At 43.5% G+C, this 17523-nt stretch overlaps 1 protein-coding gene across 1 annotated transcript in view; it reads right to left on the reverse strand.

Annotated features, from left to right (window-relative positions):
* Positions 1-450: 450 nt before the first annotated feature.
* The window catches only part of RPRD1B (regulation of nuclear pre-mRNA domain containing 1B), a 52657-nt gene continuing 35584 nt past the window's right edge, over positions 451-17523 (reverse strand). The window contains exon 7 of the mRNA XM_069496599.1: positions 451-3053. Coding sequence (XP_069352700.1) covers positions 2904-3053 — 150 coding nt within the window. The 3' untranslated portion in view covers positions 451-2903. The remainder of the gene's footprint in view (positions 3054-17523) is intronic.

Below are 17523 nucleotides of genomic sequence, written 5' to 3' on the forward strand. Positions count from 1 at the left end.
CTTTTTAATGTTTACAGTGGCTTTCACTGTATTGCCAAAATCAAACAGCTCTCAGGAGGCCTAGTAGTGTGAACAAAAACGCTAAAATCAAGGAGCCTCCAAGTTTTAATCTGCCAGAGATTGGCTGTGTGGTACCGAGGAAGAGTCACTTAACCCCTCTCCATCAGTTCCCACTTCTGTACAATGAGGATAAAACTATGGCGGCGCCTCTCCTGGGTACTGTGTAGATTGGCCAATTAAAGCTAATTGAGCCCCTGGAAAGAACCAGAAAATACCATGTAAGTGCTGAGTATTTATGTGCCACTAACAGTCACAAAAACTCCTAAGGGACAAGAATCTGTGCAGACAGCACATTCTCTATTGGTGATTACTAATCACCCATTGCTTACAAAGACAGCACTGCGGTTTCTGTAACAGGGTAGGTTAAAAAAAAAAAAAATCACACAATTGTTGTTCAACAACACCATCTTTATTCAAAAATATATATCTATGAGACATTTCAGAATATACTGCTGCCACCAACGACAGCCTATACTTCTAAATAAAGTCCTAAATTAATATACAAATTTAAGCTTTAAAAATATTCTTTAAGAAAAACAAAAACAAAGCAAGATCAAAGACTTTCAGAGGAATATGACCTAAAGGAAAGGTCCTTTGAGGCCTACAGATGCCCTAAGAAGAAAAAACACAAAAACAGAAACCACCCACCCCACCCTGCCAGATCACCTTATACATACAAGGAGAAAGGTTCATTTAAATTAAACAAATGAAGTCAGCACACTTTGGGAGGATGTAGGAAGAATTAAGATTTAAAAAACAAAAGCATTCATTAAAACAAAACAAAACTAACTTCCTCACAGGAAGTCCACTAGTAACAGGTGTTAAGAGGCCAACACATTCATTTACATAATTGCTACGTTTAGTTTCTTGCTTTTGCTGTAATAATTATGCACCGATTGCTGGTCAAAGACTTGGTTGGGTAAAACAGAGATATTTTCACCTAGTTGATCAGAGCAAATTTCTCCTATACCCTTTTGTCTGGTTTGTGGCTGGTAAAATCCTGCTTCCTTGGGGAAAGCAGTGTCCCGGTGAGTCTGTTCAGAAACAAGTTCATGTATGTAGGACTAAAGCAGCACACCATACGGGGGAGGGGCGTATGTGCAGAAGCAGCAAAGATTAAAATTTATCTTGCAGTTTTAGTAATGACACCTGTGGCCTCTGGCAGAAAAACCTTATAGACTCATTAATTTAACAGTGAAAGAACAGGCAGTGCCATAAGCGCACAACACACAGTCTGTATTCAAACCCGAAACAGCTTAAACACTACTAGGCTCTACACAGAGTTCAGCTGAACACCTGCCCTGACTTTTCATTGTTCTCATGTCATGATGGGCAGGACAGCTTCTTAAAGGGAAGCCTGTTATACTTTATAAAACGTAGATTATGTTTTAACATGTTTAACATGTAAAATTACATGGGATTTTTGGTGATCCTGGAAACGGCAATTCAAATTAATGGAGATTCGGACGCCCCCTCCACTGAATTCCTTTTTACAGCTTTTGGATTTCAGCCTCTGGGCTATAATTCCTATTATAATATTGGGCAAATAGTTTTCTGCCCTTTCCAATGTCAAAAACAAGCCTGCCACATTAGAATGATTTATATTAGCAGGCCCATCTTTTATTATAAGCAAGGTAAAAATTCTCACTGCATTATAAAGTCATAATGTCAGCTGGCATGATAATGGAATTAAAACCCCCAATTAATTTCCCCGACTTCCCCTTTCTCCTGCCCAAGATGAGCTATTTAGTAACATCTGATGCAAATACTCCCCTTCGTGTGGGAACAAGGACCTGTGCAGTGGCGTGACCTGACAGACAGACATGCGCAGCGTCTTGTTTGCAGAGGAGATGTTCAAGTTTAGTCACCATACTGTGGACAGGCACCCACACGGTGGATTAAATGTTAGTGTGTGCCCTACTCCCAGCAAGAGGGTCATAGCAACACCCATGCAGAGCCCAGATGCAGCACGCCTGTACGTGGGGCCTTGATCTTTTGGGGCCCCCCAGTGCCGTCCCTAACAACTACCTTCACAACCCCTAGGGGCCCACAGCATCCTGTTTTTAGGAACCTGTGCTATGACAGCGGGAGGGGCCCTTGAAAGGACAGCTTGGAAAGGTTGTATGTAGGGACTTGAAGCAAATAACTGATTTTTAATTCATGCCCGTGATCCCTGTTATTCTGTCTCCGACCTGTGCCTTTACGTCCCAGATTAGCTTTGAATCTTATCGCCAGACTCTACGAAACAGACGCACCTGACCTTTGAACACACATGGCTAGTAGAAGTAACGGTAAGGGCTTCTTACCGTAAAGAGATTTGGCAAACTCTTTATGGCAAAGCTGCTCCACAGCTGTGCCTCCAACCTTCTGGGGCAGATGGCAGCTAGGAAAGCCAACGTCTCCAGAGCGAGTCCCTCGGTGGAAGCCCGTACCGAACTTGAACAAGCCTAGCTCAAAAAGAAGGAGCTACTTTCATGACAAAATGCTGTCATGAGGGACAAGGTTCTTTTAAAAGCTTCCAGAAGTATACATGATTTCATAACTTCTTAGGTGTAAAGAGTGGTGTAAGAATGGAAAACCAGCTGGGGCGTGAGAACATGAAGTGGGAGAAAGAGTTTGCATTCTTTGCAAATACGAATCTAAACCGGATTCCACTCGCCACTGTTCCGAACTGTGCTCAAGTTGAAAGGCTGGAGAGGAGAATCAAGAATCTGCAGTTCTTTCTTGAGGCTGGGGGGTGGGTGGAAGAAGGGATAGAACCAGGGATTAGAAGGTTATTCCCAACCACGACTTGCCCTCTTCTTTCTGCTGGTACAGATGGGAATCTGGGCACGACACTCGTCCTAGTCAGTTGAAAACAGGTCACCAGCAGAGGGCAGGGGGGCCAAGCCCCCTGTGACATTGGGCAGCAGCGAGAGGTCTGGCAAGCTCTGAATATGGGACTTCAGTTCCTTGCGCACCTGGGTTACTCGTGCAAGCTTCTGTTTATATTCCTAAGGAGACAAAGAGATGACAAGGCAGGTGAGTCTCTGCCTGCTGGTGGGCACGCTTCCGAGCCGCGCAGCCGCTCCGGCCCTCTTGCTCTTCTTTGTCTCCAGCGGACCACCCACCCCCTTCAACTACATCACAAACTCTGAGAGTTTTCCAACTCTCCAAAGGTAAAACTTTATATCAAAAAAGAAAAGCAGAGTGCAATACCATCAACAGTAAATTAAAAGGTATTCAGGTTAGTCCTTGAGATTTGAAAGTAAAAAGAAGTGATATTTAATATTTGCATTCTCTTTTAATTCGTTCTCAAAAGTTTCAAAATGCCTTATAAAATAAAATGCAGACACTCAGTCTTTACAATTAGTTGGAGACTCCATCTAGACATGGCTAGAAAAACAACTGTAAAGCTGTAATTTCTATGTTAAAACTTAGAGATAAATCCAGATTTATCATTTTTGCAAACGAGCACTACAGAAGCTCAAAATAAACAACTGCTGCTATCTGTGATCAGGGCCACTTCATTTCTACCTGAGTGACACAGTAAGTCCCTCATGAGGCCTTCTGGCAGTCTCTGGCCTAAAGGTCCTGTACACATGCCACTGGACTTATCTTCCAAAAGCCCAGCTTCCACCAAGGGCCATGTGAGGTTGGGCCTTTGAGGTCTGCAGCTGATGGCCCCCTTGGGCTTATCTTTTTTCTTCTAGGTGTTTCTGAAAGGGTAAGGAGGTCCCTGAGGCTGGGCCCTTGCTGAGGAAAGCCTCTCCTGCAAGAATGTGACAGAAAGCGCTATGCTGAGACTCGAAGAACTGGGTTTAGTGCTGGTTCTGCCTCTACCTATCTGTGTGACCATGGATGTGGTTCCCTGCGTTCCTTGCATGAAATTGAGGCAACTGGACCGTAAGACTTTTCTTCACGTTCTAAATTCCTTGATGCCAGATACCTACGCACACTTGGAGAGACAGAGGATTTAAAAGTAAAAGCTTAAGCATTGTTGAGAAGAATGGTAAGGCAGGAAATAGGTCAAATGAAGAATAGTTAGTTCAAGTTGTGAAGACAGAAGTCCAAGCAAGGAATGGGAGGAGGGAATAGGGCACAGCCCCCCACATTACTGCAGACAATGCGCCTCCCTCCCACCTGAGATGAGAGCGTCTCAGCTGAACAGACAAGGGTAGAAAGTAAGCTCGCCTAGCACTCCGTTTCTTTCCTTTGTAAACTTACCGCAACTAAAATTAAACAACTTACGTAAATTAACAATGACTCTCCCACTTAGCTAGTAGGATCCTGGAGACCAGGATCAGGCTCATCTGCTTCACCCAGCATCCACCACGCTCTGCAGTGCCCAGCAAACAGCACATTTGCTGAATGGATTAACAATGTATGAAACACGTCATCAGGTACAAGCACACCACATCAGCTAATCTTCCTGAGACCTAGACTTCGGTCAACTGTCACCTTTCACATTCTTGAAACTGAAAACTATTTTCAAATCTTAGGATCTGAACCCCTCTTTCCTCCCTAACAGTTTTCTTTTTTGGTTGTATATACGCCAAAGGAAATGAATATCAAGCATGAAGGCCAAGTCTTTATTTCTGGACAAGGATTCATTTAACAAACTTCTGAATGCTAGGTACAAAAAGGGTCAAATGGTTACAGAATAGCTACTTCCTGCCCCTGCCCAAATTCTCGGATGGAAGCTGACCATTAAAAGACACCTTGACTCCCAGCCACCCACCTTTGGCAACTGGGGAACACTTCAGGGTGGAACAAGTCCCTTAAGAACAGTCGGAAAACCACTGAGTCTCTACTGAGCTGAGCTGGGATCAGAACTCAAGGCTCCTCACTCTTGGATAATCGGCAGACTAACTTGGCAAGTTCACTGAGATTAAAAAGGAAGGCAGTTGTTCATTGGACTAGATGCCACTGTAACTTCAAATAACTTTCTCCCAGTCAATTAAAAAAAAACTCAGTTGTTCCTGTTTGGAAGGAGGTATAGGGGTGGGGCAGGTTGGGATCCCATCATGCTTAGTTAGGCTGATATTCTATTCTAGACATAACCAAAGAAACTCATTTAAATAAAAGGAAATGTGTTCTACATGAAAGTTCCCGATTCAGGCCACTCCGACGTGGATGGATCCTGGCCACACCTCCTCATGCCACTGGGTGACTCTTCTCACAGGGACATCTATTTTAAGAGCAGGCACATGGGCCTAGGAGGAAGGTATCACCAGAGAATGGGCATAAGTGGGACTGTCACTGAAAAGGCTCAAAAACCATCAAGGCTGGTAAAAAGAACAAAAAAGACCCATAGACCAAGAGGTTCAAATTCATATATCTGCGTATATACTTTGTTTTTTTTTTTTTTTTTAGAGGCAGAGTCTTGCTTTGTTGCCCAGGCTAGAGTGAGTGCCATGGCGTCAGCCTAGCTCACAGCAACCTTAAACTCCTGGGCTTAAGCGATCCTACTGCTTCAGCCTCCCAAGTAGCTGGGACTACAGGCATGCGCCACTCTGCCCAGCTAATGTTTTCTCTATATATTTTTAGTTGTCCAGATAATTTCTTTCTATTTTTAGTAGAGACGGGGTCTTGCTCTTGCTCAGGCTGGTCTCGAACTCCTGACCTCGAGTGATCCACCCGCCTCGGCCTCCCAGAGTGCTAGGATTACAGGCGTGAGCCACCACACCCGGCCCTGCGTATATACTTTGAATAGCCAAATACAGGCAGTGATTGCCTAAAAACTATTAAAACATGTACCTGCTTAACTGGGACAGTCAAATGACCTGCTTAATGTCCTGAGGAGAGATGAACAGGCTAGAATTCACAGCAAGCTCTGATGAGATAAAACTGAGCCTGCTATAGTGAATTTTTAGTCCCTTAAATAGATTCAGTAGTACTATGTGCTCTCCCGTCTCTTCCCTGTTTTTAAAAAACGTAGATTCAGGTTTTCTCAATAAAGTCATCTATAAATGTTACCATGGACCAACAAAAAAATTAAAAGTGAAATCCAAACAAAACTACCTCCCAAATACAACCCAGCCTTCACTTGCCTCCTAGTTCTCCCCTCTGGCTATGCTCCCTGCCGGAAAGGTTATTCTCTTTGGATCTGGACAGGTAAAGGAGACAGATCTCAGGAAAATCCAAGAATCTCTTGTCTCAACCTACCAGCCTGCCCTGTGACAGAAGTGTGGTCCAAAAGCTCTACTGGGGTCCAAGCTGTGCCCTCAGCAACTGCTGCTCTCAGAAGAAATCCAGGCCTCTTTTCAGGATACCACTAAAACCACCTTCAGTGTGATGAGACCCACTCGTGGGTGCTGCATCCCATAGGCTCTTCAGTACACCAAGCACTACTCAGGGAGAGAAATGATGTGCCGAGGTGGTCAGATGCTCCTTGTTTAAAATACCTTATTCTTGTGTGTAATACAGGACCAAGCCTTTAATCTAACACTCATGCTACCCTGCCTGGTTCTGGAATTCGAGAGCCCAGGGCCTGCACCGATTATATCTGCAGGGCAACCCTGCCCGTTGGCCTCCCCTCCCTACCATTTGACTGATCTCTTGACCACTGTGCACACGGCTCTCTCCCGCTCTCTCCTCTGCACACGCTGCCTTTCCTTCATGACCAGTCTTAAGCAAGAGAAAACAAGGCAAACTCAGGCAGGCCTGTTCCTTTTCCTTTCCCACTCGTGCATAATTTATACTGATCGCTGAGGGGCTGAGTTGGACCTTCCATTCAGCTGCAAACACCTATTGCAGCAAACCCTGCCTTACCCCAGTGGGGCCACGGGGAGCCACGAAATAGGGAAGAGTCATGTCTGACCTGCTACCCTATTTCAGGATCCTCAAGGAGGAAGATGGAGGAAGTGGCAGGTATCTACGATAAACTGCCTGGGTTTATTTAAACTGCCTGGGTTTAGTTGACTGCCAAGAAATGTTTAAAATGTAGAGGGTAAGGCCTAATGTGTAGTTCTGAGATAATGCCTAGGATTTATGCTCCTGGCAAAGCTTTGGAATCTTGTCTCACAGATATCCAAACGTGCATGAGAAAATGTGTCTAGAACACCCCTCTGCTTCCTGTAGATCCAGCTGACACTGTGAACTCAGACCATCATGGAGCACCAAGACTATTCACTGAAGGGAGCAGAGCTTACACATTCTTTGCCTTTTTTGGTTAGCACAGTAAGCCAGACCTGACATGCTGCAGATGAGCTCTGGGATAAGAGGGCTAGAAATGACAGGACTGACATTGCAACGACCTTTCTACAGGAATTTCATTTTCAAAACAAACAAAATTGTAAGTGTTTCCTCTAGCAACTCATGTAAGAAATACTGATCAAAATGTAAACATTGTCAAACCTATTTTCTTCCTTGCTGGGAAGCACTTACATAAGCAAAAATGTTAGAAATAATACTATGGGCCGGGGCTTGACTTGCTGCGATATGATCCCCAGTATCAACACTCATGTTTTCCTTTATCTTGCCCTGTTGTGCTATAGAACATATGGTATATAAAAACCACCCACTGCTCGGCTACCCCTAATTAAGAGTCATAAAGGGTTATTGTGCATGAAGCAGTTTATGAAGTCCCCTGTTTTAAAAGTGACCCACCACACTGAATTTAAGTCAAGGAAGTGTTTCACTGCATGACAGCTGAAAAGAACTTAGCCAAAGTGGGAAGCTGACCCTCGCCCCAACATTATTTAACACGCCACCCAGCCCCCTCATCCTGCCAGAAGGCCTACCCCTCGCCACTAAGGCCACAGGACCTACACTTAGAAATCACAGCCTCGGCTTAAACCACAAATTCATTCACTCATGTCTTTGGAAAACACAATATATACACATTTGGACTGAAAAGAATGCTGCTTTTAATTAATTTTCTTCAAAGATCCACGTGGGAACAAAAAGCCATCCCTGACCTGTGCCTCTCTCCCAGCCAGCTCCAAGATCCCATATGACCTAGTGGCAGCTGTGACATTTCAAAAGGATACATTCTGTGGTGTCAGAACACTGCTGGAGCTGCTGAGTAAGACGCTGGGGAAGATACAAGGAAGAGAAGAAATTGTTGCTCCAATCCCAATGCTCTGGGCCTCTCAGCTCCATTACCAAAACCAATAATAAAGGCACACACAAGTCTCTTCCCAAAGGAAAAATGACAAAGTGGCCACAACTAGAGGAATGTTCTCAGAGCAATCAAACCATGCACCAGAGAAGTCATGGGAATGGGCATCTTAAATTTGCAATCGTACCATAAAGTATTTTCTGAGTAGTGCTCTCTCCCCAGAGGATCCTCTACACAAAAGGTGATAAGGGAGCTTCCACCGCCACAACGAAACGCCCAATCTGACAGGGATTTGCAGAAGCAAGAGGAGGATAAAAAGTTAGTGTCTACATGTGGCTACACTAACAAAAATGATAGTAACAAAAATAAAAGCAATTTAGGACGGGACAATTTTTCAAATCTTAGTATTATAAACCTAAATATTTACAATTTAACAGATGTCCATAAAATGCTTTAAAAAGATACTTATGAAAAAATGGACCTGGCTCCTTCAAAAATGCTTATATTTATGTAATGGGTACTTCATTACATAAAACCAGGTAAAACCAAAATACTAAAGTGTAAGATGAACTATTTCTAATTAGCTGGGGTTTTTTTCAAATTAACTGTCAAAAACATAAGCTTTGCACAAGTAACAAAACCCCCGCACCCTGGCTCCCTTAATGTCCATGTTAGTAGAGAGCCAGATTACTGATGCAGTGTAGACAAACATCGAAGGTGGAGACAACGGTTTCTCCTTTTGAGCCAAATACTGGTAGAGTCGAGCATTCCTGGAGGGCAGCTGACCAAGGATAGAAAGGAAAAAGATAGTTTTCAGACAAAATAATTTTAAGCAACGTTTATTATAATTTTAAGTGGTAGCAGGTCTGCCCAGGCCAAGGCGGTCGGTCTGCAGGTTATTGCACGACATGCATTGGAGACAGCTCTGTCTGTAAGCAACAAAAAGACTTCAATTCCTTTCCACTAGCAAACAAAAAAAGGGAATGTTGCCTGGCTCCTCCAAAGGCTGAGGTATATCGCATCCTTCGCACTGCAAGGAGGTGGCTGTGGCGGAAGTCAGAAAATCCAAGCTGAAATCCTACTCTTCCATGTGCCTGTGTTATGACGTGTGACTTTACCTCACTGGGCTCCTGTACATACGAGACGGAAACAAAAACAAGGCCTAAGCCATGGCGGGGTGTGTGTGTGGCGGGGGCGGGGGGGGGGGTGGTTCTGAGGCTTAGGTGAGACCAGGCACTTGCTGAACTGTCCCACGTGGATCAACAGATCTCAGGGGGAAAGAACACTCATCCCTCCCATGTCCTGTTACTTTGTGAGCAATACTTAATCTTCTTGGTTTATTAATGTATGCTGAGAAAAGACATGCAGAGTTGAAGAAAAAGAATTATTAACAGGATACAAAATCCTTCTTCCCACCAACCATTTGAGTATGTCCTTAAAATTTAGCATGTTTACTAGAAGCTGCCTTGAGAAAACGAAAGGGCCTTTGACCAGGAGGTACCTTTTTTCTTTTAAAAGGCCTATGTCTAAGACTGGGAAAAAAAGTCACAGAATTGTTTAACCAGGTGGCACCACGGTCTTATCAGTCCATCAATCTACAGGCCCAGGCAGAAGGAATTTGTCTAAGGAGTAAACATAGATTTTGTGGGAACATCCCCGAACTGAAAGGAGTCCCCATCAAACATAGACTTGACCTTGTCCAGAGATGCCCTGAGCTGCACCTGCACCTGCACCTGCCACCCTGAGATCAGAGCACTGGGCCAAGCACCAGGGGAGCGTCGGGCACGTGAGAGTGATGATACAGACAGGACTTTGGGTCGGGTCAGGGAAATAATCAAATCATCTGCAAACAGAGTGACACACTACGTGGTGCTCTAAAGGAAACGGACAGGGAGCTGAGACAGCATATTGTGATTGGGGCTTGGCTTTATGCGGTGGGCCTAGAGGAAATGCTATTTGACCAGAGATATACTGAGAAACAGGAATGAGCTGGGAAAGGGTAACTGGTGGGAGATAAAGGGGAGGAGAGCGTTCCAGGCAGGCAGAGGGAACAGCATACGTGGTGCGTGAAGCCTGAGACAAAAGGCCAGTGCGGACAAAGCACCATGGAACACAGCAAGAGGCCTGCCTGATGAGGTTGGCAGGGCTGTGAGAAGGGGGCCAGGCAAGGATTTGGGCCCATATTCTAGGAGTAAGGAGATGCCATTGTGATGTTTAAGCAGGGGTGTGCCATGCTCAGAGCTATATTCTGAGCACATCACGGGGCTGCCATGTGAAGGATGGACTGCATGGCGCAAGAACAGATGCAGATGGATCAGCAATGAGACTGCTGCAGGGGTGCAGGGGAGAGATGATGACAGCGTGGACTAGGGTGGTGGAAGTGGAGACAGAGACAGAGAGAAAGGGGACAGATTCAAGAAAAACTGAGGAGACAAAAACCACACTGGCTTGGCGACCACTCAGCTGGGGAAGACGGGCGATGGGAGGTCAATCTGGCAGAGGCGTAGCAGAGGAGCTGAGGGAGAGACTGCAGCAAAAGGCCAAAGTGACAGATTACGGAGGTGGAAAAAATCAGGAGAAACATGGGATGGGGCCTAGTGTCTGATTTTGATGAATGGCCACGCCACTCTCCAAGCTGGGGAAAGAGAAAGAAAGCAAAGGGGAGAAGGGAGAAGATGGTCTGTTTCAGCCTTCCTGTTTGTGGGGTCTGTGGAAATACACATGGGGCCGAAGTGCAAGGCAGGGGTCTGGGCCACGGAGCAGTCAGGCCGTCAGCGCACAGGTGGTAACTGAGGCTGGCTTACGGAAAAGGTCCACACCGAGAACAAGGTTTAGTTAACAGAATGTCAACATTTATAGTACAAGGATGGTGAAAAGCTTATTAGAGACAAAAGAGTAGGCTAGAACAAGCAGAAGGTAGTACTCAGAAACCAGTGAAAACAAACACACAAGGGGTAATAAACACAGCAGTACTAAATGCTAAAGAAAGGGCCGGGAAGAGAACGGGAAACAAGAAACAGAGACTGAGCAGTATCTTTTGGCTTTTGAGATTAGACCACTGGGGGCGGGGGTTCTGCAGACAGTCACTTCAGTGGAATGTGGACATGCACACCAAGCTGCAAGGACTTACGAAGAGGCAGCAAGGGAAAACAAGACATGGCAGTGGTTACAAAGGGACAGTGGTGCAGAGAGTGTGTTCATGTGCATGTGATGATGTTTTTAAATACCAAAGAGGAAAAGCCTTCTACATGCTGAGAAGGCCACCTTCAGTGAGTCTACTGAAGACCTTCTGCAGACAGGAAAATAAATTGGCCCTAAAGGGCCCTGTGTGACAAGGAAAGGCAGAAGCTAACAACCTCAAGATAGTCAGGGTGTTAGAACCTGTGGCCCAGGTGAGGGATAATTGTTATTTTATAAATGAAAAGCCACATGAAAGATAAAAGGCTACAAGGACAGGACCACTGGTCCTAATGGAGAAGCCCACACAGAGCCTGCAATAGGCAAAGCAGATCGTCATCACGGAATGGTAGTTTATGCCCCACAGAATAGAAACACTGTGAGCAAAAGGAAAAGGAAAGGGCTTGGAAAAGGGCCTAATACACCATACCTGGCATCATGAAGAAAAAGTGGTATGTGTCCATTTGTAATCACTGTCCCATCCCCAAAAATTCTCGGAAGGCTGCAGGTGAATTTTTATTGAGTTGAAATTTGCGAAGTTACTGTGCTTTGAAATTCTCAAACTAGCTAACAACTGAATTAAACAAAGAGAGTTGACCACACCTCTTCCTAAAGATATTTAAAGATAAAGGACCTGAATAAGGAAGAGAACAAAAGGAGGCTTGCAAAGCCATGCTGACAGCCAGCTGGTACCACCTTCTTCACATGAAGCGGGCCAGACCTTTGGGGGTTCATGGATTTTGTTTTCATTTTGACTTCTGATTACAACCAGAAGGTTCTGCCCTAATCATAGAAAAAGATCGATCTCATTTCAAGCCCAACATTTTATAGAGAGAAAACCAAAGTCAGAGATGTAACTTCCAAGATTACAAAGTATGCCACAATCCAATTTTACTTTCTTCAAAATACCAACATGAAGTGGGAGTAGAAGGCCCACCTTAACAATAGTAGGAACATTCATAAAGACTAAAATAGATCTTTGCTCAAAATAACATGTACCCACTCAAAGAGGCAGCTAGATGCTAGAGCTCAAATTTCTGTAATCTAAACCCTGCTCTCAAAATCATGCTCACTCAAGTCAATGTTATAATAAGAAGTAACTGCTATTTTCCCACAGCTGCCTCAAATGTAAACAAGACCATTTAAAAGCCAGAAGAAGAGAGCTTCATTAGTCTAATTAAACTGTTCAATGTTTGCTCCTTCATGAAACAGAGACTAATCCTTAACTTATGGAGGGGTTTATATAAAGCTCAATGAAGTCCTAGCCTGGTTAAGAAGTTCTGAAAAAGAGCAGCAGCTCCTACACCAGGAATGCATTCTGGCGGCAAAGACCGTGAAATGTATATAAACATCCGTGTACTTAAAGACAAGCAGACAGCTGCACACACACACAGAACCATTTCTAGAATCCTACATGAGGGAAATAATCCAAATACTGAAAGTTAGCCTCAAGTTAAAAAGTAAGAGAGAAACAGAAATGTGCAATAAAAACAATCACTAAATATCCAATCACAGGTATTCAAGCAACCATTTAAAATGTTTATAAACTAAAAATAGTCATCTCTGAGTAATGAGATTATGATTTTTTTCCTGTATACTTATTTGCTAAGTTTCCTCTGATGTATTACTTTTATAATCAGAAAAAAACAAATAAAGAACTGAGTATTAGCTGAATAAGAATGAATGTTCTGGCAGGCAAGGAGTGACAAGGGGCCCAGATGCTGTTTGGACTTAATAAGTACATGTGTTTTATAAATATGAAAAATTAGTGCTACATACACCAACTGAACCTCAGTAGAGCTGTTCCAGAAAGCAGGGCTTCACACTGTCTACAAAAGTTGGGCTACAGATATTACAACAATGCTAATGGCTAAAAGTACGCAATTCTTGCTGTGAGAACTTTGAAATCATGTCACTTTTTTTTTTTTTTTTTTTGAGAGAAGGTCTCGCTGTGTCACCCAGGCTGGAGTGCAGTGGTGCAATCACAGCTCACTGCAACCTCTACCTCCTGGGCTCAAGCGATCCTCCTGGATGAGCCTTCCAAGCAGCTAGGACTTCAGGCGTGCACCATCATGTTTGGCTTTTTTTTTTTTTTTTTTTGTAGAGATGGGGGTCTTGCTATGTTGCCCAGGCTGGTCTTGAACTCCTGGTCGCAGCCAATCCTTCCACCTCGCCCTTCCCAAAGTGCTAGGATTACAGCCATGAGCCATTGCACCTGGTCATGTCACTTTTTCAGTGTAAAGTCTCGAATACTGGCAAACCATGCTCTTGGGTCACCAAGTATGTTAAGTATATTATACTGGGGCGTTTTTTTCCCCCTGGAGTGAAAAGAAGTTATCAGTAAGTTTCACATCGTAATAAACACACACACTCACACAACCTGTGATAGATAAAAGCTCCAGCTGTAAATCTGGCCTGGGTTATGAGGGTGAGTAGCGATTGAAATAAATTGAAGGAATCCAAGGACCCAACATCCAGCCTCTAAACTCCAAATCACTTATAGAACCCCACCTGTCAACTCACATGTTGGAGGGAAATCTGTGGGGAAAAAAAAAAAAAAAAAGAGGCTCCCATATCAAAGCTGGGACCACGCCACAGCCTGCTACGAGGGAAGGGATCTGAGAGCAAGCCCCACGATCACTCCGCAGCATGCTGACCTGTTTCAACCACCGTTCTGACAGCCTGTGGTGCTGACAGCACTGCTAGCCTAGGGAGGAGAGAGCTGTATGCTAAGGAAGGGCAGAGAGTGTAGAGGACTGGGGGGCAGAAGGGGCCAGCTCCAGGGAGGGCCTCTCAGCTCCCAGGGGAACACAGTGGATGATCACTGGAGTCAGGAGATCTGGACACTGGTCCTCACTTACTTCCTCTGTGACCCTGAACTGCTCTTACAAAGCCTGAGCTTAGTTCTTACCTAAAATAAGGATTAGACCACCTGTTCCCATGTCCTTACTGTAATGGACAATGAGATACCGGCTTTGAGCATCAAGGGGCAGAGGGACAATTTACTCCAAAGCTGACAAAAAAGGAGCTCGCTATCTCCACCTGCTGCCTGTCCCCATCACTGAAACAAAAGTTTCTAACCATCTGCACCCTGCAGGGAGGAGGGGGATGATGCCAAAAACAACAGACGGCCATCAGTTTGGTTTAGAAACCCCCTCAGCTGTAGCCAAAGAATTTCTCAAGTTTTATAACTACAATGCAAACAGAAATACAAGAGTCACAAGGCAATGCTGGATTCTGGACCATTTCCCCCTTTCCCAGCTGTGTTGTCTGAAGTCAAAGGCTCTACTCCTCAGTGTTCTCTACAGCCAGGGGGAGGTACCAAGCTGGCAAGAAACAGCAGCAGCTTTAAGTGCACTGAGCCAATTTCTCCCCTCCCATCAGCCCAAGAGCATGGACACAGTTACAGGAAGGAGGGTACTCAGAACCTCAGAGGCAGAGTGAGTTCTTTCACCTAGAAAGGCCTTGGAGGCCACACTTAGATGTTTTCATGCCATCATTTTATCTTCTTACATAAAATGTCATTTCTCTGAAACAAGATTCTTCAGAATTGTTTAGTGATTCAACTTTGGCTAATCTTCTGTGTAAGATGTTTACTGCTGTTGATGCTGCAGAATCAAATTTTTATAAATCAAATCAAAACAAAACAAAACACCTGATGAAGATACCAGATGTCGGCCTTGGATTTTATTCCTGGTCTGTGGCTAACTCCTTCCTATGGGTTTGAGTTTCTTCAACAATTCACAAGTCAGACTACATAATCTCTAAGGTTCCACCCAACTCAATAACCCTAATGACTTTACCTAGCCACCAGGCCTCTCCGTGTTGCTACACTTGGTAGAGCTGGCTGTCATAACTGTGCCAGTTAGGGACTTTGTTGAGCACATACACGTACATATGCATACGTTCTAGAGGTGAGGGTTTACACCAATGACTGAAAAGTGATACCACTGCCCTCCATCTCCACCTGTGGTCCCTGATACCTATGGCCTCTAGACAGGGCCTTCATAAAGTCAAATGCATCAGTAAGTGGCACGCTAGGATTCTTTTTAAAATTCTGCAGCAGAAATAAATTGCAATGGCCTTTTGCAGAAATGGAAAAGCTGATTCTCAAATTCATACAGAATTATAATAGGTCCTAAATAGCCAAAACAATATTGAAAAAAAACAAACTTTGAGGACTCATATGTCCCAATTTTAAAACTTACTACAAAACCACAGTGATGGGAACAGTGTGGTACTGGCATAGTACAGACATATAAATCAATGGCACGGAATTGAGAGTTCCAGAATAGAATTCCAGAAATAAACCCACATATCTATGCCAAATGATTTTTCACAAGGATGCCAAACATTCAGTTGGGGGACAGTCTCTTCAACCAATGATGCTGGGACAAATGGATACCTACATGCAAAGGAATGAAGTTGGTCCCCTACCTTACACCATATACAAAAATTAACTCAAAATGAATCAACAACCTAAATGTAAGAGCTAAAACTATAAAACTCCTAAAAGAAAATACAGGGAAAATGGATTCTTAGATGTGACACCAAAAGCACAAGCAACGAAGGAAAAAAAAAAAGACAAATTGGAATTCATAAAAATTAAAAACTTTGTACTTCAAAGGACATTATCAAGAACACAAAAAGAAAACTTACAGAACAGTAGAAAATATTTGCAAATTAGATATCTGATAAGGGTACAGTATCTAGAATATATAAAGAACCCTTACAACTCAACCAAAAAGCAAACAATTCGAACATGGGTGAAGGACATGAACAGACATTTCTCCAAAGAGAAATGGCCAAAAAGCACATGAAAAGATGCTCAACATTACTAATTAGGGAAATATAAACCAAGGCCACAATGAGATACTACTTCACATCCACTAGGTTGGCTAGAATAAAAAGACAGTAACAAATGTTGATGAGGATGTGGAGAAATTGAATTGGTGTACATCGCTGGTGGGAACGTAAAATGCTGCAGCTGCTGTAGAAAACAGTTTGATGATTCCTCAAAAAGTTAACTTCGGAAGACCTGCTGAAGGCATTATGATATTCAGAAACTGCCCATGCATTTGGTAATTCCCTTATATTGTAAATAAACATCTGATCAAATGAATATGCTATGACTAGCATTTTGATTTTTTTGTCTATTTCAATTTAGACATAAGTTAGAATATTCCCCTTACTTAGAACGTTTCTCATATTCTATTTTAACTCCTGGTTTGCTGCTGTTTCTTCCCTACTAGAGTGTAAGCTCTTTGAAGGAAGAAAGCACATCTTGTTCATTTTTGCACAATTGCCTGGCACAGGTTTTGTTGCAACCCTGAGAATACACAGCACCTTACGGAGCACAGACCCTAACTGCCCGCTGGTGGTCTCCTGCACTTCCTTCCCCTACCCTTCCTGTTGTCTCTTTTTTGTCTTTCTCCACATTCCTGTCTGGACCAGTCTTGCTACTCCCCATTTATGAACATATTTTCTTCTTCTTCTGTTATTTCCTTTTTCAAAAAGGCTTTATTGTCTGACAGGAGGTTTGGACTTACCTTAAACCACAATCAGAATTGCCAACTGCCTCCTTAATCCACATTACGTACAATTGGTCAGTTTGCTTTTATGTTCACCTGTGCTGTTTATGCTAGAATATGATTTCCTTAAGGGCAGAAACACAGTCTCCATAACTCCCCCTCCCACATCTCAGGCTCTGAATCATCACACTCCCTGCATCCCAAGGTGTGGGAGCCACTGAGAAAGCTAACATAAAATGTTCAGGCAAAATAGAAGGAGAAGCTTGTTACATAAAAGATATAAGCTTAAAAATGAAAACACAAACAAACCTAAGTGTGTTAAAACTTTGGGGAGAAAACAGACTCCCAAGCAAATAATCACATTTCCAAATAGTTGTAAGAATTCTATATATTCACACATTGAAGACAATGAAATGATTTAAAAAAAAAAAAAAAGATTTCATTAGCATTCTGATTTGGCAGCTTTTAAAGCAAGCACTGGCTGTGTTACAGAAATGACTGTTAAAAACATAGGTAGACCTTATGTGCTACCCCCCTCCAAGAGACTTTTGGAGGAATTCATAGTATGAATGTATCATTCAAGTAGCACATTCTTATCAAGTTTTACCATCACCATAAGGAGATTAATGGATTAAGACCAGTCCATTATAGAATGTGAGAGAACAATCTTAGATTCAGGAGACCAAACTGTTCACATTTTTAGCAAGCATG

Source organism: Eulemur rufifrons, chromosome 20, assembly GCF_041146395.1.
Source record: "Eulemur rufifrons isolate Redbay chromosome 20, OSU_ERuf_1, whole genome shotgun sequence".
NCBI lineage: Eukaryota > Metazoa > Chordata > Mammalia > Primates > Lemuridae > Eulemur > Eulemur rufifrons.